Source organism: Pristiophorus japonicus, chromosome 5, assembly GCF_044704955.1.
Source record: "Pristiophorus japonicus isolate sPriJap1 chromosome 5, sPriJap1.hap1, whole genome shotgun sequence".
In the NCBI taxonomy this organism is placed as follows: domain Eukaryota; kingdom Metazoa; phylum Chordata; class Chondrichthyes; family Pristiophoridae; genus Pristiophorus; species Pristiophorus japonicus.
In genome coordinates, this window is record NC_091981.1 from 241120353 (window position 1) to 241145635 (window position 25283).

Below are 25283 nucleotides of genomic sequence, written 5' to 3' on the forward strand. Positions count from 1 at the left end.
ACCATGTGCTTTGATTTTGCACACCAATCTCTTGTGTGGGACTTGTCAAAAGCCTTTTGAAAGTCCAAATACACCACATACACTGGTTCTCCCTTGTCCACTCTACAAGTTACATCCTCAAAAAATTCCAGAAAATTTGTCAAGCATGATTTCCCCTTCATAAATCCACGCTGACTTGGACCGATCCTGTCACTGCTTTCCAAATGCGCTGCTATTTCATCCTTAATAATTGATTTCAACATTTTCCCCACCACTGATGCCAAGCTAACCGGTCTATAATTACCCGCTTTCTCTCTCCCTCCCTTTTTAAAAAGTGGTGTTACATTAGCTGTCCTGCAGTCCATAGGAACTGATCCAGAGTCGATAGACTGTTGAAAAATGATCACCAATGCATCCACTATTTCTAGGGCCACTTCCTTAAGTCCTCTGGGATACAGACTATCAGGCCCTGGGGATTTAACGGCCTTCAAACCCATCAATTTCCCTAACACAATTTTCTGCCTAATAAGGATATCGTTCAGTTCCTCATTCTCACTCGACCCTCGCTCCCAGAGTACTTTCGGAAGGTTATTTGTGTCTTCTTTCATGAAGACAGAAGCAAAGTATTTGGTTAATTGGTCTGCCATTTCTTTGTTCCCCATTATAAATTCACCTGAATCCAACTGCAAGGGACCTGTTTGTCTTCACTTACCTTTTTCTCTTCACATATCTATAGAAGCTTTTGAAGTCAGTTTTTATGTTCCCGGCAAGCTACTTCTCATACTCTATTTTCCCCCTCTTAATTAAACCCTTTGTCCTCCTCTGCTGAATTCTAAATTTCTCCCTCAGGTGTGCTGCTTTTTCTGGCCAATTTATATGCCTCTTTCTTGGATTTAACACTATCCTTAATTTCCCTTGTTAGCCATGGTTGAGCCACCTTCCCCGTTTTATTTTTACTCCAGACAGGGATGTACATGTGATCTTTAAATGTTTGCCATTGCCTATCCACCGTCAACCCTTTAAGTACCATTTGTCAGTCTATTCTAGCCAATTCACGTCTCATACCATCAAAGTTACCTTTCCTTAAGTTCAGGACCCTAGTTTCTGAATTAACTGTGTCACTCTCGATCCTAATAAAGAATTCTACCATGTTATGGTCACTCTTCCCCATGGGGCCTCGCACAACAAGATTGCTAATTAGTCCTTTCTCATTACATATCACCCAGTCTAGGATGGCCAGCCCTCTAGTTGGTTCCTCGACATATTGGTCTAGAAAACCATCCCTAATACACTCCAGAAAATCCTCCTCCACAAATTGCTACCAGTTTGGTTAGCCCAATCAATATGTAGATTAAAGTCACCCATGATAACTGCTGTAGCTTTATTGCACACATCCCTTATTTCTTGTTTGATGCTGTCTCCAACCTCACTACCACTGTTGGGGGAAGTGATTTCACTGGACGTGATCAGGAGTGAGATCCTTGGGTGATTTTTCCTTTCACAGACCAAGGTCGCCAAGGCCAATTGAAATGCAACCACAACAGTCCCATCTAAGATCAGCTAACTCCCAAAACCAGCCTGTCCATTTCAAAACTGCATTGGTGGCTATTGTAACCTTGGTTTCATCACCTCTGGTTGGAGTCCCGTATACTCACATTACTACACTGTGAGGCAGCCCTGAGATCCGATCCTGTCATGGCTGGATGGAGTCAAGGAACCATAGTATCTCATTGTCCTGCTCTCCCCATAGCCCCTGTATCCTCTTCTGTTCCAATTCTCCCTTAAAAGCTACAATGGTCTCTGCTTCAACATCCCTGTGGCAAAGTGTTCCATGCTCCAACAACCCTATGTGTAAAGAAATATTTGCTAACCTCTAACCTCATTTTCTTAGGGATAGTTATAAATTGCTGACCTTTCATGACTAACTCCCCAACCAGAGGAAACTGTCTTCATTATTTATTATCAAAATTGTCATAATTTTAAAAACTTCTATTAAATCTTTGCCAACTCTGCTTCCATTGGAAATAATCCTAATATCCCAAGTTTATCCTCATAACTATGCTTTCCCACCCCTGGCATTATCCTGGTGAAGCTACACTGTATGATCTCTATGCTTTTAATATTCTTGCACCCAAAACTGCACACAATATTCCAACCGTGGCCCAGCCAATGTTTTCAATAAATTCCAGCACAGCTTCTTTACTACTAAATGCTTATTTTAACTCGGGTTTGGGAATCAGGAGTGTGGGGGCCAAAATGGGCACCAAATCGGCCCACAACATGAAGCCTGGGAGATTTTAACTCTCCTCATTTGCATGCTCCAAATCTGACTCCGACCTGCCACCAGTGGAAAAGACGGCACCGGCGGTGGCTAGAAGTCAAAATTGATGGGGTGGGGGGGGGGAGGGAGTGTCAGGGCCGCTGCTGGAAATCCACAGAAATGATCGCCGGCAAGATTACTACAGACTAGGGAAACTGAAACACTCCTTCTGGTTCACAAGGAACCTTTACAAAACTTTTTTTTTTACAACACTTACGTGTGCCTCCTGAGAGCTGGATAGTGCTGCCGCCAGCTTGGGCAGGAGACCATGTGGGCCTTAGTCGAGCCCATAGTTAAAATGGCATGCCTGACCCGATGACATCATCGGGATGTGACAATGCCGTTTAAATTAGACCCCTGCTCCTCTGGGACGGGTAGTCTTCCCTTTCTTGAATTCAGGCAAGTCAAAATTGTGGGCACGGGAATGTGGTGCGAACGCCCCACCATCTTACCCCTCACTCGTTCCGGTCCCATTGGGCATGGTGGGGGTGGGGGAGGTTTAAAATTGGCCCTTTATTCCCCTGTTTACAGAACCCCAAAACCTATTAGCTTTTTCTTTAATAGCTTTATCTAACTGCACGCACATTTTCAGGCAATTGTGCATTTGTACTCCTAGATCTCTGTGTTTAACTACATTCATCAGTGACCTTTCATTGAGTGTATATTCCTATTCCTGACTTTTTTCTCCAAAAATGTATTACCTCACACTTCTCCATACATTATTGCATCTGCCATCTGTCTGCCCATTCCACTAATCTGTCCATGTCTTTCAGATGTCTTTTACAATTCTTTTCTCTGTTTGCCAAACCCCCTACTTTGAAGTTGTAAGCAAATTTTGAAATTGAGTTCCTTATATCCAAGTTGAAATCATCTCGAAATTCAGAGAACAAAATTAGACCCAGAACTGACTCCTCGGGTACACCATTTCCAAACCTCCAGTCTGAGTAACACCCATTTGCCCTTAGAACATAAGAACATAAGAAATACAAGCAGGAGTAGGCCATACGGCCCGTTGAGCCTGCTCAGCCATTCAATGAGACCATGGCTGATCCAATCATGGACTCAGGTCCACTGCCCTGCCCACTCCCCATAACTCCTTATCCCCTTATCGTTTAAGAAACTGTCTATTTCTGTCTTAAATTTATTCAATGTCCCAGCTTCCACAGCTCTCTGAGGCAGTGAATGCCACAGATTTACAACCCTCTGAGAGAAGAAATTTCTCCTCATCTCTGTTTTAAATGGGCGGCTCCTTATTCTAAGATTATGCCCTCTCGTTCTAGTCTCCCCTATCAGTGGAAACACCCTCTCTGCATCCACTCTGTCAAGCCCCCTCATAATCTTATACGTTTCGATAAGATCACCTCTCATTCTTCTGAATTCCAATGAGTAGAGGCCCAACCTACTCAACCTTTCTTCATAAGTCAACCCCCTCATCTCCGGAACCAACCTAGTGAACCTTCTCTGAACTGCCTCCAAAGCAAGTATATCCTTTCGTAAATAAGGAAACCAAAACTGCACGTAGTAATCCAGGTGTGGCCTCACCAATACCCTGTACAACTGTAGCAAGACTTCCCTGCTTTTATACTCCATCCCCTTTGCAATAAAAGCCAAGATTCCATTGGCCTTCCTGATCACTTGCTGTACCTGCATACTATCCTTTTGTGTTTCATGCACAAGTACCCCCAGGTCCTGCTGTACTGCAGCACTTTTCAATCTTTCTCCATTTAAATAATAACTTGCTCTTTGATTTTTTTCTGCCAAAGTGCATGACCTCACAGTTTCCAAAATTATATTCCATCTGCCAAATTTTTGCTCACTCACTTAGCCTGTATATGTCCTTTTGCAGATTTTTTGTGTCCTCCTCACACATTGCTTTTCCTCCTAGTGGATGATTTTAACCCTACTCGTTCAGCAGGAACCTGACGAGTGGACGGTTAAAATCACCCTGGTTCTTACTTGTCCCAAAGCCGCCATGATCGCAACAACTGAAATTTTAACCTGCTCTCCTGAGCACGCAGCAAAGACATGTGCCCGGAGCCAACAGGGTCCTTCTTTACATATACATGTTGCAGCCCGATTACATCATTGAGAACAGACTGTAATTTTAACTCAGGCCTGGGTGGTGAATCCACCAGTCGTTAAAATCGGGGCCCATCATCCTGTCCGTCAACCAACTTTCTATCCATGCTGCTACATTTCCTCTTATACCATACACCAGAATGTTTCTAACAATCCTCTTGTGAGATAGCGAACACCTTCTAGCAATCCATCTGCACTACATCTATCATTGGTCATTTCTTGAAGAAACGTGAATAAATTTGTCAAACATGACATGCCTTCATAAATCCGTTATTGATTAACCGTGCATTTCTCAATGTTTACTCATTTTATTTCCCAGCTACTGTACTGTGAGGCAGCCCCGTGATTTACACTTGTTAACTTTGGATGGAGTCTAAGATCCTCTCCCTGCTACCCATGAGACAGCCCAAGCTAAGAAGAAATTTGAAAGATGTAATGTATTTGCTTCATGGGTTCTTTGCTTAAGAATTCCTAGCAACACATTGCTATTAAGAACTAGTTGGTTTATTAACAACGGTTTAACAATCACACTACACATTACCAGTTCACCCACTAGGTTCACAACTGCATATCTCATCGTGGATGACCTAGACCCAACTGACTGGGGTTTTATTGAGCCTTGTGAACATCACGTGACTGGCTAAGCCACTCACAATGTAACAGCTCCACAAACCTGTGAGCATACTCACAGGTGCATACATTACAAAAGTCACTATAAACTGAAACCGATGAAGGAGAAAACTATTTTGCTTTGCACTTCAAATGTGTGCGTGCGTTGTTTATATAAAAATACTAAGTCTAATCCAAATTAATACAGAATAACATTTTAAAAACTGCAAATGTTCATATATTAAAATAAATACTTTTGTGCATAATACAATGACCATTAGCATCTGAAAAAAAAAAATTTGGTGAACATTTCAGCTGTCAAGCCTTCTTTAGTAAAATATATTCCTTGAATAACAGCTATACATCTTGTCAATTCTAGGAATAGTGGTTATTTGAATTTAAGACAGATAACTGGAATATAGCTGCTCCCCGCAAAAGCACCACAGAACCTCTGAACCAGCTCCTGCTGCCCTTGATATAAGCTGAGCCCGTCTCCCTGATTCAGACTGCAGCCACCCACCAAGTTATAACCTCAATCCTGCCTATGTGTAATGTTAATTAGTTATACACAGCTCTCTGGACACTCTTCACTTGCCTGACAGAGATGACCTTTGGATAGTGTGCAACATTTTGCTCCGCTTCCCAACATCTTCAGATCTATTAAAAAAATCTATTGAACCGACTAGCTGCCTAATTACGTAATTAGCATTTTCGAACTCTTGTCTTCTAACTAATGTTCTCGACTCTCTTTTTTATTTTGGTCAGTCCTATAAAGGGGCTTCTCCAGTATTGTGTTTCTAACATTTTGCTTACTTTTGTTATCCTTACACCTATCTCTAGGTACCTGTGAATGCCTCATATCATTATTGTGTCTCGACCATGCTCACTTCTGTGTCTATATGTAATTGCATATGTAGATAGATATCTTTATTTAGGTGTCTTGTATCTCTATATGCACCTTGGCTGTTTAATCTTCACAAAGGAGATTAACTTCCTATATATATAAAAGGGATTCATTTGAATAAACGACAAAACATAGGGCTCAATTTTCCCAAGTCATTTGTGCCATTTTTTTGGCGCGTGCCGCTTTTTTTGGTCTAAAATAAAAAATCAAAGTTTCCACAAAGATTGTGTGCCAGTGTAACTCAGTTAGTTACGATTTTTTTAGGTTAGTTTTTTTTTGTGTTCTGCCTCCCTCACCAATTCTGGCCATTTAAACAAGTTTGGCCAGCTCCGATTTACTCTAATTTTTCTTAGGCCGGCGTATGTGACCTTCTGGGCAGTTAAGAAAATTGGCGCAGGTAAATCAATCAGCACAGCAGATGCAGTTCCAGGGCCCGGACAGTAGCGGCAGCAGCAGCAGAGAGGTGAGAGAGAGTGGGAAAGAATGGGAGAGAGGTGGGGGGAAGCCTTTCAGGCATAGTTAGGAGTGGGGACCGGGAGGCAGGAGGCCGTTCGGCCAGGGATAGGAGTGGGGACCGGGAGGCAGGAGGCCGTTCGGCCAGGGATAGGAGTGGGGACCGGGAGGCAGGAGGCCGTTCGGCCAGAGATAGGAGTGGGGATCAGCACCGGGAGGCTATTCGGCCTGGGATAGGAGCAGGGACCATGACCGGGAGGCCATTCGGCCTGGGATAGGAGCGGGAACCGGACTGGGAGACCATTCGGCCTGGGATAGGAATGGGTACCGGGACCGGGAGGCCATTTGGCCAGGGATAGGAGCGGGGACCTCCATTAAATTATTAAAGTGTAATGACAAATGTCTATCTCCCCCTCCCCACTCCCTCCCGATGCCAGTCCCGGTCCCCATGCCTTCATCTGCCTTGGCCCTAAACTCTGGAATTCCCTCCCTAAATCAATCTGCCTTTCTACCTCTTTCTCCTCCTTTAAGATGCTCCTTAATACCTATCTTACCTGTCCTAATATCCCTTTATTTGGTTCATTGTCAAATGTTGCTTGATAATCACTCCCGTGAAGCGCCTTGAGATGTTTTACTATGTTTATGGAGCTATATAAATGCACATTGTTATTGTTAATTCCTATCTCTTTGACCAAGTTTTTGACCAATCTTCCTAATATTTCTTTCTTTGGCTCAGCACCTAGTCTTGCTTACATCTCTGTGAGGGATCTTGGAATGTGCTTCTCCATTCAAGGTGCTATATAAATGCAAGTTAATGGTATTGCTGTTGTTACCAATCACATTTCTGTTGTTTCAGTTGTGCAGTGGAGGTTCTGTGACCGATCTGGCGAAAGGGTTATTAAAACGAGGCGAGAGAATGAGTGAACTGATCATTGCTTACATCCTGCATGAAGCCCTCATGGTAAGATTTATATTTGCATTTTAACAAGTAACAGATTCTTTTAGCTCAAAAGGAAGCATTGCACTGATTTTCAGCCCCATTTGCAGTAACATGTGACCTGCTATCATTAAAAATGGCTCACTTCATTATGTTTATTAGGCAGCTAGCTTTTATTTGCTGCAAGAATAATATAACTGTCACTCTCAATTCTTCTTTAGGGTCTGAAACATTTACACAACAACAGGACCATTCATCGTGACATCAAGGGCAATAACATCCTATTAACAACAGAGGGAGGCATCAAACTTGTGGATTTTGGTATGTCGCAATTTGCATGCAGCCAAAGGAGGCAGTCATTCCTCTCAGCAGTTTTGCTAAAGTACATCAGGCAGACTGAGCAAGAGGCGGTTTAAGCAGGGGCGTACAGCCAGAAGCTGTAAGGATTCTGTCCGAGAAGCAAAATCATCTGTCAGAATTCATTTTCACCCAGTGTGTTTGCAGCTGTCTGCGTGGAGGATGAGGGGAAGGGTTACAAGGCGTACGGGAATCTAGCAGGTTTGACAAGTCATCAAGCCAAACTTATCACAGCTGGATAAGTTATTTCTGCTTTTTCTCTGAAATCTAAAATGATAGTTGTTATAGTTACAGAAATCATAACTAATATTGAAGACATATAATTGTAAAATATTCGTGCACATGGTCGAAGCAAAAGCTGAGCCAGGAAATCAGATCCTTAAATTCAAACATTCTTCAACAGAAACAGGCAGTGTTATCCAAAAGGGCAGCATTACACAGGGAAGGAGATGGGGATTTCGGTATAAAAGGAGTGATTTGAACCTGGGCTGATTGGCAGAAACCACCGTTAGTGCTCAGCCACCAACATCCTGCACCGATCCCACAGGCTAACGTTTTACCTCTGAACAGGCAAGAAGGACAGCTGTAGACAACTGTCAGGTCCTTCTTTAAATATACAGATCCTGATCGGAGGTCGATCGCTATTTTAACTGCAGAGGGAAGCTGTTGTGGCATTTCCACTGGGCCAACCCTCGCAGGAAGCAGTCGGGGCCAGAATGGGTACAAAAAGGCCTCTTTTTTTACTTTTGTGGGCCAGATGGACCCCCGTTCGTGAGGTCCTCCAGAAAGACCCTCCCTGTGAATTACCCGAGTACCGGGGACCATTCCTTGCGTTCCTGCCTGCTGGCCAGCAGCCCCTACCATTGGTTTTGAGTGGGAAACAGACTGGGAGTGACCAGTCGAGACCGAGGAGTTAAAATCTGCTGGGGCCTCATGCTGCCAAGGCCAGGATAGTTTGTTGGCTGCCTCAAGCTTCGCTACCCAACTTCCGGAGTCAAAGTAGAAGTTCTTTGTTTAGTTCGAAGGAGTGGTAGAGGGGGAGTATCATTAAAGATCCCTCCCCAACCCCCTGATGTACTAATGGGTAAATATACTGTGTACTGTGCTTTTAAACTACAGACACCATCAGATCCCAAGTTCAATTCCTGGTCTGTTCTGAGTTAGCCTGGGGATATCAGTTAGGGTTCTACAATTAGCCTCAACATTCTAGCCTCGGCAGGGAAAAGTCAAATTTAGCAACCGACTGTTTTATGGTATCCGGTCCGACCCCTGTCCTCAGGTGAGGCAGGCTTTTGGCCTGGCTGCAGAGCTGACTATTGCTTTCGAACTGGCTGGCACATGTTCTCTGAGCTAAAGGAGGATAAGTGGCTACTTCAGCAGGGTGCAGTACCAGGAGAGCTGCCAGTGCTTGTGGAACTGCATCCCAGCCAGAGGCAGCACATTCAACAGAAGGAAACGTCTATCCTGTTCGTGCCACTAGGCCTGAGAAGGATGCCAATTTAATGCTATTGGTTATTGAGCCACGTGCTTACTGACCTGTTGTTTAACTCAGTTGATTGGTTCTTTTTTGGATTCCAGAGCCAACACCATAATAGATTTTTGGCAGACTACTGCTGCAAGGATAAAAACAAAAGCATTCTTCTTACTGATCTTTAAAGATTCATTCTTTTTACTTACATTGAGCACTTTAGATTGAAAGCATGTCCTCCCCTCCCCCACAGTCATTTTCCCCTTCAACAACTATAGCCCTTTTCTTGATATGTCCCTAATGAATTTTATAATGAGCATACCATCGATCAGTGACTTCTTCCGAGCACTAATTAATGACAAGTTTAAAAGCTACTATATCATATACTGAATAGTAAATTAATGCACCTCTATTAATATCTTTTTTAACATAAATGAAATGAAACATCATATGATTAGCAAAAAATGTTTTGCTCATTTTTTAAAAAGGCAACAATTTGTTTGTTAACCATAAGTAGGGGATACACATCAGGAAACAATTGGATCCAACATTTACCCAATTATTAATATTCAGATTCATCCAGTGGATAAATATCATTTTTAATGGATCTCTTATGATTTATTTTTCCCGGAATAATAAATGCTATCATTTCTTTAAGCTTCTAGTAGCTTAGGGAAAATGAATTAAAAGTGACGCAGACTTACAGCAACATCATAAAGGCAAGGAAAGAACATTTCCAGTTTGCTATTTGCAGTGAAGCCGTTTTCTTTACAAATACCAAACAGAGGAACCGTCCCCTTGACATCCTCCCAGAACAGAGAAAAGAACAAATTGGTTCTGTCATTATCATGGCTGAAGCTGAAAGCGCTGTTCCAATTGGCTGGTTCACTGGTGGTGGTGCAGCAGTGAGGGCATTGACCGCTGTTTAACATGTGATTCTCTCCAATGTGTCAGTAATGAGATGACATGAGCTTTACACGTGAAGTATGCCCTATAATGTCTGTGGATTGTGTTTCAGGCATGCATACCCTTGATATTCCACAGCGCAGTTATAGTTTCTGACAAAAAGAAGAGCAGCCTTAATGACATTGAAAAATACACAGGAATCTCATTGATGTCAGTGGCTCTTAAGATTATAGAATCATAGGGCTAGAACCTCCACTTTTGAGCTTATCGCCCAAAAATGGGCGTTATTTCCGGCGTGGGTGGTAAAAAAGGGTTTTCAGATCATCGGCTTCTCGCCCATTCTCAAAACACCTAGTTTACATTTTTGAAAATGGGCGTTACCGTGAGCGATATCAAATGGGCGGTAGCGTTAAAATTTTTTGACCTTCTACCGTAAAGTGTGGCTGTCCTTAGCAACGGCATGGCAATGCTCAATTCCTGCAATTCAGGAGGTTAAGGGTCACCATGACATGCGCAAAAGAGGAGACAGAGAGAGAGGGAGCTCCGAGAGACTGAAGGCGTGGCTGAGTGTGGTGTGGCTGCTTTGGGAGGAAGGAGGGAGACTTTAGAGCTTCACAGCAAGTAGGCAAACAAAAAGTAGCTGTTAACAGCCACATATTTGACTGAATTTGCCCTATAATGGAGGGAGAGGAGGAGGCATCACAGCATGCTGTGGAGACTGACGCGGGAGAGAACAGTGAGGTGGGAGAGGAGCATATTGGAGGGCGCAAAAGAGCCAGGAGGTTCTCGGACAAGGCAAATGCCTCCCGCCTGCAGGAGGCCGAGTCACGCTGGGGTGATTTGACATAGAGAGGGCGTGGGAAGCCCACCCCAAAGGCAGACCAGAAGACATGGACTGAGATAGCAGGGGTGGTCTCGTCAGCGACCAACAAGGTGCGTGAGGGCAACCAATGCTGCAAATGATGGAACGACCTTGTGGGATCCGCAAGAGTAAGTATTACATTGATTTACATGTACTTATGTATTTATATAATTTGATTTGTAAAAGTCATGAGTGAATATCAGCAGATGTGAGGTCTTGCACTTTTACCAGGAACTCAAAGCCTGCGGTAACGGTGTACGTCTTTAGGCAAAAAATGATAATAATCACAACCGACAGATGTAATCATGATTATTATGTGTTGTATCAGTGTCTGTGACAGTACCTAGCAATGATATCATGCAATGGTCTCATGCCATGTCGTCCTGTCACCTTTTGCAGAAGAAGCTATCGACGATGAGGTCCATGCAGAGGCGAACGGGTGGGGGGCCACCAGTCCCCAGCGACATCACTGACATGGATGAGCGAGTGCTAGCACTCATGGGAAAGCACCCCCAGACAGCCACGGACGCATCTGCAGACCCTGAAGTGATGGCATGTGAGTAAAGCATGATGTAAAATCAATAGATGCCACACCAACTCATATCCGAACAATCATATCTGATAGATGATTTCTAAAAATGACATAGAAATAATGCTGGCCTAATAAAAATCATTGCAATCCACAATGTATTGATGGTCATGAAATATGATGTCTGCGATCATTTTGAGAGCGGTGGTGCTTTTGTCGTGCATATGCTGTGTGTAGCGCTGGACTCACCTTGTCACCCTAGCACCCCCTTCTCCTCTAATAACCTCATTTGTGTCTGCAGCTCAGCCACCAGCACGTCCCAAGGCAAGGCCACAGAGGTCAGAAGGTGGTGGCACGTCCAAGAGTCGGTGGATGATCCTACTACATCTGGTGCTGAGGAGCTCCGATTGTCGCCTATCAATCCGCTGGGTCTGTTCTCGATGGATGAGAGCGCAGACTTCGAAGAACTTGCATCGCCATGCCCCAGAAGCCATTCCATCCCAAGGCCACCTAGTGGTCCTCTGGTCATTCCCGCCTCTACTCTGGAGGTACAGGCCCCAAGCATTTCTCCACAGGGCACCCCATTTGTCCCCAGGACGGCGCCGGCCTCGTGGACGCGGCAGGTCTGTTCCATGAGCACAGCATGACAGCAGAGAGATGGTTCAGTTGTCCAGGAGGACTGTAGACTTTGGTGACCAGCTCATTGAAGCATTGGGGGGCATATCCTGACAGCTGGCCACCATGACCGAATACAATTCGCGCATGGCGGAGGCCCTGGATGCGATAGCCAGGAACACTGCTGCCACAGGCCTCCCAATGGTCCCCAAGCGTGGCACTCCACCCCTAGGTTTCGCACCACCACTGTGAACGACAGATGAGAGAAAGGGCCAAGATCCTGCTTCTGCATCAGAGAATGTTGCCATCTCGGCACCCCTAGCTCCCGAACCCGTGCAAGCAACGCATCTGCCTTCATCCCCCCCAATGAGGCATTGCCTGTGGAGCTCCTCGGCCAGGCGCAGTGGAGCGAGGAGGGGAACGGGTAGAGGTGGGGAGAAGACGGGGAGGGAGGAAGGAAAGTGAGCTGCATATGCGCAGGTGATGGCTCTGTTATATCTCCATCTGGGTGTATGCAATTTGTTGCAATGTATGGGGCTTGGGGACCACGCTCCTGCTTTGCCTTTGTATTCTGTGTTGCTGGACATGTTGAACATGTGATTTATGTCAAAGGTGGAAAAACTGGAGTGTGGGTAGGAGGTTGGGTGTTATTGGCTGTGATACTTATGATTTCAGACCAACGTTGGTATTACATTTGTGTTATTGAACATAACCTTGTTGCGCATTGTCTCAGATAGCTGGAACGTTATATACTGGTGATTCATTACCCTGAAAGTGTAAAATACAACTTAACATCAATCAACTGGCACCAAGTTGATGGGCACCATTGATGTCTAAGCTGCACACACACAGCAGTGTGTCAGCGTTGTCACTCACATCAGTGCTCTTTCAGGCAAATCGTTCAGCTCCTCACGCAAGAGTGGGATTTAACAAATGCCAGCCACACCGCTGGCGTTCGTTCCGGTTAGTTCCACTTTTTGTGGGCGTTTTTTTGGGAGAGCGATATTGTGGGCGATATGTGTGTGAGGTGGTGAAATTGACGGTGGGCGATCTCCATGGCAGCTAGTTTGGGTAAATATGCTATTTACGCCCAAAAACAGTCGCCGGGTGTTATTATTGAATCTCGGCATTAAGTCCATGAGGAAAGTAACGCTCGGTGATAAGTCTTAAAAAAAAAAACCCCGTCAGTTTCCATTTTGTTACAAAATGGGCGATATCTGGGCGTTTTACGTCATTTCAGCTGTTAAGTGGGCGTTAAGCGGGTGTTAAGCAGGCAAAAGAAGTGGAGGTTCTAGCCCACAGAATCATTCAGCACTGAAAGAGTCCCTTTGGCCTGTTATGTCTGTGCCGGCTCTTTGAAAGAGCTATCCAATTTAGTCCCACATCCCAGATTTTTCCCCATAACTCTGCAAATTAACCCTCTTCAACACATGTCCAATTGTCTTTTTGAAAGCTATTGTGGAATCTGCTTCTAGAACCCTTTCAGTTAGTGTGACCAGATCTTAACAATTCTCATTTCCTCTCTAGTTTTTTTTGCCAATTATTTTAAATCTCATTTCCTCTCTAGTTTTTTTGCCAATTATTTTAAATCTGCTTCTAGAACCCTTTCAGTTAGTGTGACCAGATCTTAACAATTCTCATTTCCTCTCTAGTTTTTTTTGCCAATTATTTTAAATCTTTAAATCTAATAACATTATTTTAAATTTAAAGGCATTTTGTCTAAATGCACGTAGCATTCGTAACAAAATAGATGAGTTGACGGCACAAATTGAGACAAATGGGTTTCATCTGATAGCCATTACAGAGACGTGGTTGCAAGATGACTAGGACTGGAAATTAAATATTCAGGGGTATTTGACAATCCGGAAGGACAGACAGAAAGGAAAAGGAGGTGGGGTAGCTCTATGGATAAAGGATGGAATCACTGCAATAGTGAGAAATGATATTGACTCAAATGATCAGGATGTTGAAACAGTTTGGGTGGATTTAAGGAATAATAAAGGGAAAAAGTCACTGGTGGGCATAGTCTATAGGCCCCCTAACAGTAGCAACTCTGTTGGTCGAAGTATAAACCAGGAAATAGTGGGGCTTGCAAAAAGGGAACAGCAATAATCATGGGTGATTTTAACCTCCATATTGATTGGACAAATCAAATTGGTCAGGGGAGCCTTGAGGAAGAGTTAAGAGTGCAGAAGGGACAGGTTCCAGGGGGCAGGCTATCTTGGATCTAGTCCTGTGTAATGAGACAGGATTAATAAACAATCTCCTAAGAAAGGATCCCCTTGGAATGAATGATCATAGCATGATTGAATTTCAAATTCAGATGGAGGGTGAGAAAGTTGGATCTCAAACCAGCGTACTAAGCTTAAATAAAGGAGACTATGAAGATATGAGGGGAGAGTTGGCTTAAGTGGACTGGGAAAATAGATTAAAGTGCAGGACGGTTGATGAACAGTGGCATACATTTAAGGAGATATTTCACAACTCTCAAGAAAAATACATTCCAGTGAGGAGAAAAGGGTGTAAAAGAAAAGATAGCCATCCATGGCTAACTAAAGAAATAAAGGACAGTATCCAATTAAAAACAAAGGCCTACAAAGTGTCCAAAACTAGTGGGAGGACAGAAGATTGGAAAGCTTTTAAAAGCCAGCAAAGAACGACTAAAAAAATGATTAAGAAAGGGAAGATAAACTATGAAAGTAAACTAGCATAAAATATAAAAACAGATAGCAAGAGTTTCTATAGGTATATAAAAAGGAAAAGAGTGGCTAAAGTAAATGTTGGTCCCTTAGAGGACGAGACCACGGAATTAGTAATGAGGAACATGGAGATGGCAGAAAATCTGAACAAATATTTTGTATCAGTCTTTACGGTAGAGGACTAACAATATCCCAACAGCGGATAGTCAAGGGGCTATAGTGGGGGAGGAACTTAACACAATCACAATCACTAAGGAGATGGTATTTAGTAAGGTAATGGGACTACAGGCGGATAAATCCCTTGGACCTGATGGCTTGCATCCTAGGGTCTTCAAAGAAGTAGCGGCAGGAATTGTGGATGCATTGGTTGCAATTTACCAAAATTCCCTGGATTCTAGGGAGGTCCCAGCAGATTGAAAAAGGAGGCAGACAAAAAGAAGGAAACTATAGACCAGTTAGCCTAACATCTGTGGTTGGGAAAATGTTGGAGTCCATTATTAAAGAAGTAGTCGCAGGACATTTGGAAAAGCGTAATTCGGTCAGGCAGAATCAGCATGGATTTATGAAGGGGAAGTCATGTTTGACAAATTTGCTGGAATTCTTTGAGGATGTAACAAACAGGAGAACCAGTGATGTGGTGTATTTGGACTTCCAGAAGGCATTTGACAAGGTGCCTCATAAAAGGTTATTGCACAAGTTAAAAGTTCACGGGGTTGGGGATAATATAATAATATGGATAGAGGATTGGATAACTAACAGAAAACAGAGAGTCGGGATAAATGGTTCATTTTTAGGTTGGCAATCAGTAACTAGTGGGGTGCTGCAGGGATCTAACTATTTACAATCTATATTAATGACTTGGAAGAAAGGAGTGAGTGTAACGTAGCCAGGTTTGCTGATGATACAAAGGTGGGAGAAAAAGCAATGTGTGAGGAGGACACAAAAAAACTGCAAAAGGACATAGACAGGCTAAGTGAGTGGGCAAAAATTTGGCAGATGGAGTATAAGGTTGGAAAGTGTGAGGTCATGCACTTTGGCAGAAAAAAAATCAAAGAGCAAGTTATTATTTAAATAGAGAAAGATTGCAAAGTGCTGCAGTACAGCGGGACCTGGGGGTATTTGTGCATGAAGCACAAAGGTTAGTATGCAGGTACAGCAAGTGATCAGGAAGACCAATGCAATCTTGGCCTTAATTGCAAAGGAGGTGGAGTATAAAAGCAGGGAAGTCTTGCTACAGTTATACAGGGTATTGGTGAGGATATTGGAATACTGCATGCAGTTTTGGTTTCCATATTTATGAAAGGATATACAGGCAACTCTCGATTATCCGGGTCCCTCGGGGATTGGGCTATAAACGATTTTTCCCTGAGGGTGAGCCTACATTTTAAAGTTAAAACTTTAATGAATAAATACAATCGTTAGGGCGAGTTTACATTTATAAGTTAAAACTTTAATGAATAAATACAATCGTTAGGGCAAGTTTACATTTATAAGTTAAAACTTTAATGAATAAATACAATCGTTAGGGCGAGTTTACATTTATAAGTTAAAACTTTAATGAATCAATACAATCGTTAGGGCGAGTTTACATTTATAAGTTAAAACTTTAATGAATCAATACATTCAGCTACAAACAGTAACAAAAGATGGACATTACCAGCATGCATGTACAGGTTCTGTGCCTGGTTTGCTGGTATGCTGGTGAAGTTAGCAGTCTTCTGATTAAAGTCTGTGCCTGGAACCCGGTGCCGGCACTGCCCCCCTTCCCAACATCAGCGGTGGCCACGAGAGACAGCGGCTGCAGCAGCACGCACACATACACGCCAGCAAAGCAAGGGCAGAGGAGGGTGATTTTTATGGTGAGTGAGAGAGAGAGAGAGAGTGTGTGTGAGAGAGAGACCCTTTGGCAGGTTGTCCCAGAGACCCTTCGGCCAGTTAGACGTTTCCCGAATCCGGTGCAGAGTCCTTTCGGCCAGGGAGAGAGAATGTGCGAGTGTGAGAGAGAGCGAGATTGTGTGAGAGAGGGAATGAGCAAATACAAATGAGCACAGTGTTTGGAAGGTGATTTTTCCAAATTATTTGGGGCTGTCTTTTCACTTGTTAGCGACAGAATTTTAAATCCCATTACAACAGTTTTCCGTTGGATCCGCGAGAATTGCCTGTACTTGCTTTGGAGGCAGTTCAGAGAAGGTTCACTAGGTTGATTTCGGAGATGAGGGGGTTGACTTATGAGGAAAGGTTGAGCTCTAGTGGCGCAATCGGTTAGCGCGCGGTACTTATATGATAGTATCAAGCCCGAGAAATGCCGAGGTTGTGAGTTCGAGACTCACCTAGAGCAGCCGATGCTTCCAGATATAAAAGGGGTCAGAGGGTCTAGTAAGGAGGAGGAACTGAGGGAAATCCTTATTAGTCGGGAAATTGTGTTGGGGAAATTGATGGGATTGAAGGCCGATAAATCCCCAGGGCCTGATGGACTGCATCCCAGAGTACTTAAGGAGGTGGCCTTGGAAATAGCGGATGCATTGACAGTCATTTTCCAACATTCCATTGACTCTGGATCAGTTCCTATGGAGTGGAGGGTAGCCAATGTAACCCCACTTTTTAAAAAAGGAGGGAGAGAGAAAACAGGGAATTATAGACCGGTCAGCCTGACCTCAGTAGTGGGTAAAATGATGCATTCAATTATTAAGGATGTCATAGCAGCGCATTTGGAAAAAGGTGACATGATACGTCCAAGTCAGCATGGATTTGTGAAATGGAAATCATGCTTGACAAATCTTCTGGAATATTTTGAGGATGTTTCCAGTAAAGTGGACAAGGGAGAACCAGTTGATGTGGTATATTTGGACTTTCAGAAGGCTTTCGACAAGGTCCCACACAAGAGATTAATGTGCAAAGTTAAAGCACATGGGATTGGGGGTAGTGTGCTGACATGGATTGAGAACTGGTTGTCAGACAGGAAGCAAAGAGTAGGAGTAAATGGGTACTTTTCACAATGGCAGGCAGTGACTAGTGGGGTACCGCAAGGTTCTGTGCTGGGGCCCCAGCTGTTTACATTGTACATTAATGATTTAGACGAGGGGATTAAATGTAGTGTCTCCAAATTTGCGGATGACACTAAGTTGGGTGGCAGTGTGAGCTGCGAGGAGGATGCTATGAGGCTGCAGAGTGACCTGGATAGGTTAGGTGAGTGGGCAAATGCATGGCAGATGAAGTATAATGTGGATAAATGTGAGGTTATCCACTTTGGTGGTAAAAACAGAGAGACAGACTATTATTTGAATGGTAACAGATTAGGAAAAGGGGAGGTGCAACGAGACCAGGGTGTCATGGTACATCAGTCATTGAAGATTGGCATGCAGGTACAGCAGGCGGTTAAGAAAGCAAATGGCATGTTGGCCTTCATAGCAAGGGGATTTGAGTACAGGGGCAGGGAGGTGTTGCTACAGTTGTACAGGGCCTTGGTGAGGCCACACCTGAAGTATTGTGTACAGTTTTGGTCTCCTAACTTGAGGAAGGACATTCTTGCTATTGAGGGAGTGCAACGAAGATTCACCAGACTGATTTCCGGGGTGGTGGGACTGACCTATCAAGAAAGATTGGATCAACTGGGCTTGCAGTCACTGGAGTTCAGAAGAATGAGAGGGGACCTCATAGAAACGTTTAAAATTCTGATGGGTTTGGACAGGTTAGATGCAGGAAGAATATTCCCAATGTTGGGGAAGTCCAGAACCAGGGGTCACAGTCTAAGGATAAGGGGTAAGCCATTTCGGACCGAGATGAGGAGAAACTTCTTCACCCAGAGAGTGGTGAACCTGTGGAATTCTCTACCACAGAAAGTAGTTGAGGCCAATTCACTAAATATATTCAAAAGGGAGTTAGATGAAGTCCTTACTACTAGGGGGATCAAGGGGTATGGCGAGAAAGCAGGAAGGGGGTACTGAAGTTGCATGTTCAGCCATGAAATCATTGAATGGAGGTGCAGGCTAGAAGGGCTGAATGGCCTACTCCTGCACCTATTTTCTATGTTTCTATGTTTCTAGGAAACGTATAAGATTATGAGGGGGCTTGACAGGGTGGATGCAGAGAGAATGTTTCCACTGATAGGAGAGACTAGAACAAGAGGGCATAATCTTAGAATAAGGGGCCGCCCATTTAAAACTGAGATGAGGAGGAATTTCTTCTCTGAGGGTTGTAAATCTGTGGAATTCGCTGCCACCGAGAGCTGTGGCAGCTGGGACATTGAATAAATTTAAGACAGAGATAGACAGTTTCTTAACCGATAAGGGATTAAGGGGTTATGGGGAGCGGGCAGGGAAGTGGACCTGAGTCCATGATCGGATCAGCCATGATCGTATTAACTGGCGGAGCAGGCTTGAGGGGCTGTATGGTCTGCTCCTGCTCCTATTTCTTATGATCTTATGTTCTTATTACAACAGTAACTACACTCCAAAAGTACTTCATTGGCTGTAAAGCACTCTGAGACATCTGGTGTTCGGGCAAGTCTTTCTTTCTTACCTCTATAAAATCTCCCCTTAACCTTCTCTACTCTAAGGAGAACAATCGCAGGTTATCCAATCTCCCCACATAACTGAAGTTCCTCATTCCTGGTATAATCCTGGTAAACCTCCTCTGCACCCTTTCCAAGGCTTTGACATCCTTCCTAAAGTGTGGTGCCCAGAATTATACAATGTACACCAGCTGAAGCCTAATCAATGTTTTATAAAGTTTTAGCATGACTTCCTTGTTTTTGTATTCAATGCCCCTATTTGCAAAGTAAAGTATCCCATACACTTCCTTAACCACCTTATCAACTTGCCCTGCCACCTTCAAAGATTTGTGAATATGCACCCCAGGTTCCTCTGCTCTTCCAACCCTTTCAAAATAGCACCATTTAGATTATACTTTCTCACCATGTTGTTCATCCCAAAATATTCATTCAGTATCTCCATCATGCCCTCTGCCCCCACAGAAACATTTCCTTTTCTGTTCCTAATCAGGCCCACTATTCCTTTAACTATCCTTTAACTTTTTATATATTTATAAACAATTTTTGGGTTCCCTTTTATGTTGCCCGCTAATCTTTTCTCATACTCTTTTTTTGCCCTTATTTATATCCTTTTTCAATTTCCCCTGCATGCTCTCTATTTTGCCTTGTTTTCTGTTGTATTCTGTAACTGATATTTCACATAAACCTCTTTTTTCTGTTTAATTCAACCTCGATTTCCTTTGTCATCCAGGAAGTGTTAGCTTTGGATGCCCTATCTTTCTTCCTTATGGGAATATACTTGGTTTGTGTCTGATCTATCTCCGCCTTGAAGTCCTGCCATTGCTCAAATACTGTTTTCTTGGCCAATGTTTTTTTCTTGTCAACCTGTGCTAAATCTCTTCTCAAAACACTGAAACTGGCTCTCTTCCAGTTGGGTATTTTCACCATTGAACTTCCTTGGTCCCTTTCCATAACTACTTCAAACCTAATAATAATGGCCCGGAGTTTGAGTAAAAATAATGGTGAGGCTATCAGCACTCACCGTTATTAAAGAGTAAATTGAACAGCAACTTCGGGCAACCGTATGTACACAGTTAAATGAGAAAACCAGCAAGTTGCTGATCCTCCATGAGCTTCACTATACCGCTATCTCGCCAAGCGACTCAGCAGTCAAATACATGGAAGGGTGTGAAGTTGTAGTAGCTACCTACTAGATACCCATTAAAAGCGCTTTGCTATTCAAGTGTAAGGGAATTTTTAACAGCGAGTAAATCTTAAGAAGAGTTAAAATTCCACAGCATCTCCAGAATTCCCCCCTCCCCATGCTTAGAAATCCAGGCCCAGTAAAGTTCAGGGCCTGTGTGTCTCAGTAAAGATTCTTGAATCTGATTGGTTAAGGAAAGGCATGGTTGCGTGACCTGCTCACACAGGTCCCAGATCCCCTGTAAAGGTTGCCGCACTGTTTTGGATTTCTAATCACCACGAGGTCCAGTGCAAAAGCCCATGGAAGGTCTGTGGGCAAGTGTAAGTGTGACTGTAAAATCTGGGCCATTGTGATCACTCTGCAGAGAGGGTCATTGCTTGGCACTTGTGTGGTGCAAATGTTACTTACCACTTATCAGCCCAAGCCTGAATGTTGTCCACATCTTGCTGCATGTGGGCATGGACTGCTTCATTTTCTGAGGAGTTGTGAATGGAACTGAACACTGCAATCATCAGTGAACATCCCCACTTCTGACCTTATGATGGAGCGAAGGTCATTGATGAAGCAGCGGAAGATGATTGGGCCAAGGACACTGCCCTGAGAAACTCCTGAAACAAGTCCTGGGGCTGCGATGATTGACCACCAACGACTACAACCATCTTCCTTTGTGCTGGGTCTGACTCCAGCCACTGGAGAGTTTTCCCCCTGATTTCCATTGACTTCAGTTTTACTCGGGCTCCTTGATGCCACACTCGGTCAAATGCTGCCTTGATATCAAGAGCAGTCACTCTCACCTCACCTCTGGAATTCAGCTCTTTTGTCCATGTTTACACCAAGGCCATAATGAGGTCTGGAACCGAGTTGTCCTGGCAGAACCCAAACTGAGCATATCTGAGCAGGTTATTGGTGAGAAAGTGCCGCATGATAGCACTGTCGATGGCACCTGCCATCACTTTGCTGATGATTGAGGGTAGACTGATGGGACGGTAATTGGCTGGATTGAATTTTCCTGTTTTTGTTGACAGGACATATCCGGGCAGTTTTCCACATTGTCAGGTAAATGCCAGCGCTGTACTGGAACAGCTTGGCTTGGGGCACGGCTAGTTCTGGAGAACAAGTCTTTAGCACAACAGCCGGGGTGTTGTCGGGGCCCATAGCCCTTGCTGCATCCAGTGGGCACAGCAGTTTCTTGATATCATGCAGAGTAAATCAAATTGGCTGCAGACTGGCTTCTGTGATGGTGGATCACCCAACTCAGCACTTCTGGCTGAAGATGATTGCAAATGCTTGCATGCTGGGCTCCGGCATCATTGAGGATGGGGATATTCATGGAGCTTCCTCCTCCCGTTAGTTGTTTAATTGTCGACCACCATTCACGTCTGGATGTGGCAGGACTACAGAGCTTTGTTCTGATCCATTAATTTTGGGATCGCTTAGCTGTTTATATCTCTCCTGGGCCTCAGCACTTGGTCTCCTCAAGAGTGACATCAGTGGATAGCCCTTGTCTCCAAGCAGCCAGCTGGTAAGTCTGTTGGTGGTGCGAAGAGCTGAGGGAGGGTGGACTGGCGATGGATTAAAGAGTCATGACAGCAGCCAGGGAACTTGGCGCACACATGCATGATGATCTTCCTGTGGTTGCAGACGAGCTGCACATTGAGGGAGTGGAAGCCCTTGTGGTTGACAAAGAATCCTGGGTTATGATGGGGTGCCCTGATGGCCACATGTGTGCAGTTGATGATGCCCTGCACCCATGGGAAGCCAGCCAGAGTGGCAAAGACCAGTGCCTGCTCAGTAACACTGGCTTCATAAGTGGCAAAGTTTATATAATTGTCTGACTTGTCAAAAAGAGCATTCCCTGTGTGATGTATCTGTGGGTGGCCAACTACGAGATGCCGCAAATGTCTGCTGCAGATCCCTGGAAAGAGCCTGAGAGAAAGAAGTTGAGGGCACTGGCGATTTTTGCTGCCACTGGTAATGCATGTCCACCCGCTCAACTGGGCAACAGGTCTTGTTCCAGCAAGCTACAAATGTCTGCGACGACCGGGTGCGATAGCCTGAGCCTCCTTTGGCACTGCTGCTCAGTCATGTTGAGGAAGCTCATCCTCTGTCTGTATACCCTGTGTTGGGGGCTATCGCCTTTGGCATGGTGCAGCCTTCCGCTGATGCCCTCTGTACTGTGGAGCATCAGGTGATTGAGGAGAAGGTTGGTGGTGTTGGTGTGCCTGGTGCTGCTGGTGTTGGGGCTCATCATAGTCAGATTCTGAGGACCAAGGTGAGACCGTATAAACAGCACCCATGCTAATGTAATCGGCTCCCACAAAGCCTGAATCAAATTTTATTTCACATTCTATTTCTCATCTACATGTTGTCCCTCGCTGACATTATCTGAAAACACAGTTTGCACATGTAGACAGATGAAACCCAGTTGTACCTCACCACCACCTCCACAGATTGTCCAACATCCAGTCAGATGAGCAGGAATTTCATCCAACTAAATATTGAGAAGCCATTGTCTTTGGTCCCTGACACAAACTCCGTTCCCTAACCACTGACTCTGGCTCTTTCCCTAGCAGCTGTCTGTGGCTGAACCAGACTGTTCGCAACCTAGGTGTTATAGTTGACCCCGAGATTAGCATTCGACCACATATGCACGCCATCACTAAGACCACCTAATTTTGATCTCTGGAACATCGCCTGTCTCTTCCCTTGCCTCAGCTCATTTGCTGCTGAAACCCTCATCTATGTCTTTGTTACCAGCAAACTTCATTATTTCAATGCACTCCTGGCTGCCCTCCTATGTTCTACCCTCTATAAACCTGGGGTTATCTAAAACTCTGCTGCCCGTGTCCTAACTCGCACCAAGTCTAATTCACCCATCACCCCTGTGCTCGCTGACATACATTGGTTCCTGGTTAAGAAACACCTCGATTTTAAAATTCTCACCCTTGCTTTCAAAACCCTCCAATGCCTCGCCCCTCCCTATCTCTGTAATCTTGATACAAATTGTCCTTGTTGTTGTTTACAGTTGTTGCACGGTTTCCCAGGGGTCAGGAAACCCGGCAGTGAAATGGAGGCGGGAGCTGCCAGTTCCACAAGGTAAGTGCCTTCTACAGCACTCCTCATGGGCCAGAAGGAGCAGACGTGATTCCCAGCCCCTCAAGAAAGCCTTCGGCTTCCCCCCCTCACCAATCGCGGCCACTCTCTTCCCCCACCCACCCCTTCCCCTGCAGTAATCGTCAATCTTCGTCCCACCCTCAAGCCTCATCTCTTTCCATCCAACCAATTACATCCCCCCCGATGCCCCGATGATCTCTCTCCATCCAGCCTATCCCATCCTCCCCACCCCAATGCTTCTCTCCCGACCTCCATGTCCCGATTGCCGGGGACTGCTCGCCCAAGCTGTCCATTTGGCTGGCTGACGGGCGGGAAATGGAAGAAAGAAATGATAATGTGGTCCTGCCATTAAATTGGGAATCCGTGCCCCCAGCTTTACCGTGCTCTTCAGCCATTTCTATCCTCCTCCCCGCCCCCTTCCCAGCTCCACCTAAATACCAGGGCCAGGGGTTTCTGCGATGCTCTGCAAGAGTCATGCCAGCTCTGCGGGAGACATCCTGAGAAAATTAGAGCGATTGTTTCCACTAAATACATTCATATTTCACAGAGATAAATCACATGACAGCCTAATTATTTAAACTCTTTTTCCCATTGAAAATCTGTTTCATTAGCAATAAAGATTGTAAAACTACTCCATGCAGCACTCAGCACTCCCATTCCTCCAACTAAACAGGAAAAAAAACACCAATGAATATGGCTAAACCCATCTTTTTAATCATATAAACGTTACCAGCTCAGTTTTAATACATTATGAAGGAATACGGCACCGACGTGGAAAGTGACAGTGACACAGGCGTCCACTTATTAATGATGTGCTGGTTCATGCCTGGCACTGAGCAAAAATAATTTCTCACTTGCTATTTCATATAGACAGAATTAATGTTCTGCAGATATTAATAGCCCACTTATATTTACAGTTTGTTACCTCTCAAGTCAGCATTAAACTGGGAATATAAACATTGGAGACAGTGTGTCCGATCAAGATAAATGATTTGAACACAAGCTTCCAGAAATAGTGTCCATTACTGAGCAGCTGAAACATTCCCGGCTGCCTCTGTGCAGACCAGTGAAGCAATTTACTTATGCTTCCCAGCCACTGGGTAAGGCAGCAGCACTGAACAAAATAGGCAGTGCTTATGTGATTGTTTTAAAGTCAATCCAGCTGCTGTAGTGTCTCTGCGCTGTATTATAAAGTCACACAAGGCATACACTGCAGACAAGGTCACTCATGACCTGCACCTTTATTGCCAGGACCAAGGAGTACTAAGCCTGTGTGGAACCTCCCTTTAAGTACCTGGATGACCAGGTGAGGAGTGTCTCCCACAAGTTCACCCCCTGTGGTCAAGGTGTGTATTTCACAGTTGTATACAGTGTACAGTGTTGTTACATATTGGTTACAGTTATGTGAAGGTTACAAACATGACATCACCTCCCCCCACTGTCTTTGGGTCAAAGATTGAGTTTTTCAGGCGGTCGCCGCTCTCTCGTGGAGCGCCGCAGTTGTGGCTCTGGTGGTTGAGCCTTGGCATGAGTCTCTGTCGCCTGAGTTGGTTCCGGCCTGTCTGGGCTGGCCGCAGGGACTGTGCATGCTTTGAATATCCTTGTTGCTCGTTCACTGGCAGTGGTGTGGTTGACATCGCATGGTCTATTTCAGGTTCCTTAGTGTCCATGCTGAATCTTTTCTTTACCTGATCCAGATGTTTGCGGCATATCTGCCCATTGTTTAGTCTGACCACTATGACCCTATTCCCCTCTTTGC

General features: G+C 44.5%; 1 protein-coding gene and 1 non-coding gene across 2 annotated transcripts in view; both read left to right on the top strand.

The window, feature by feature from the left end:
* The window catches only part of LOC139263985 (myosin-IIIa-like), a 211748-nt gene that overhangs the window by 151837 nt on the left and 34628 nt on the right, over positions 1-25283 (top strand). The window contains exons 3-4 of the mRNA XM_070880083.1: positions 7201-7305; positions 7503-7602. Coding sequence (XP_070736184.1) covers positions 7201-7305; positions 7503-7602 — 205 coding nt within the window. The remainder of the gene's footprint in view (positions 1-7200; positions 7306-7502; positions 7603-25283) is intronic.
* trnai-uau (transfer RNA isoleucine (anticodon UAU)) lies at positions 16961-17055 on the top strand. Its single transcript has 2 exons — positions 16961-16998; positions 17020-17055. It is a non-coding gene; the product is annotated as a tRNA-Ile (tRNA).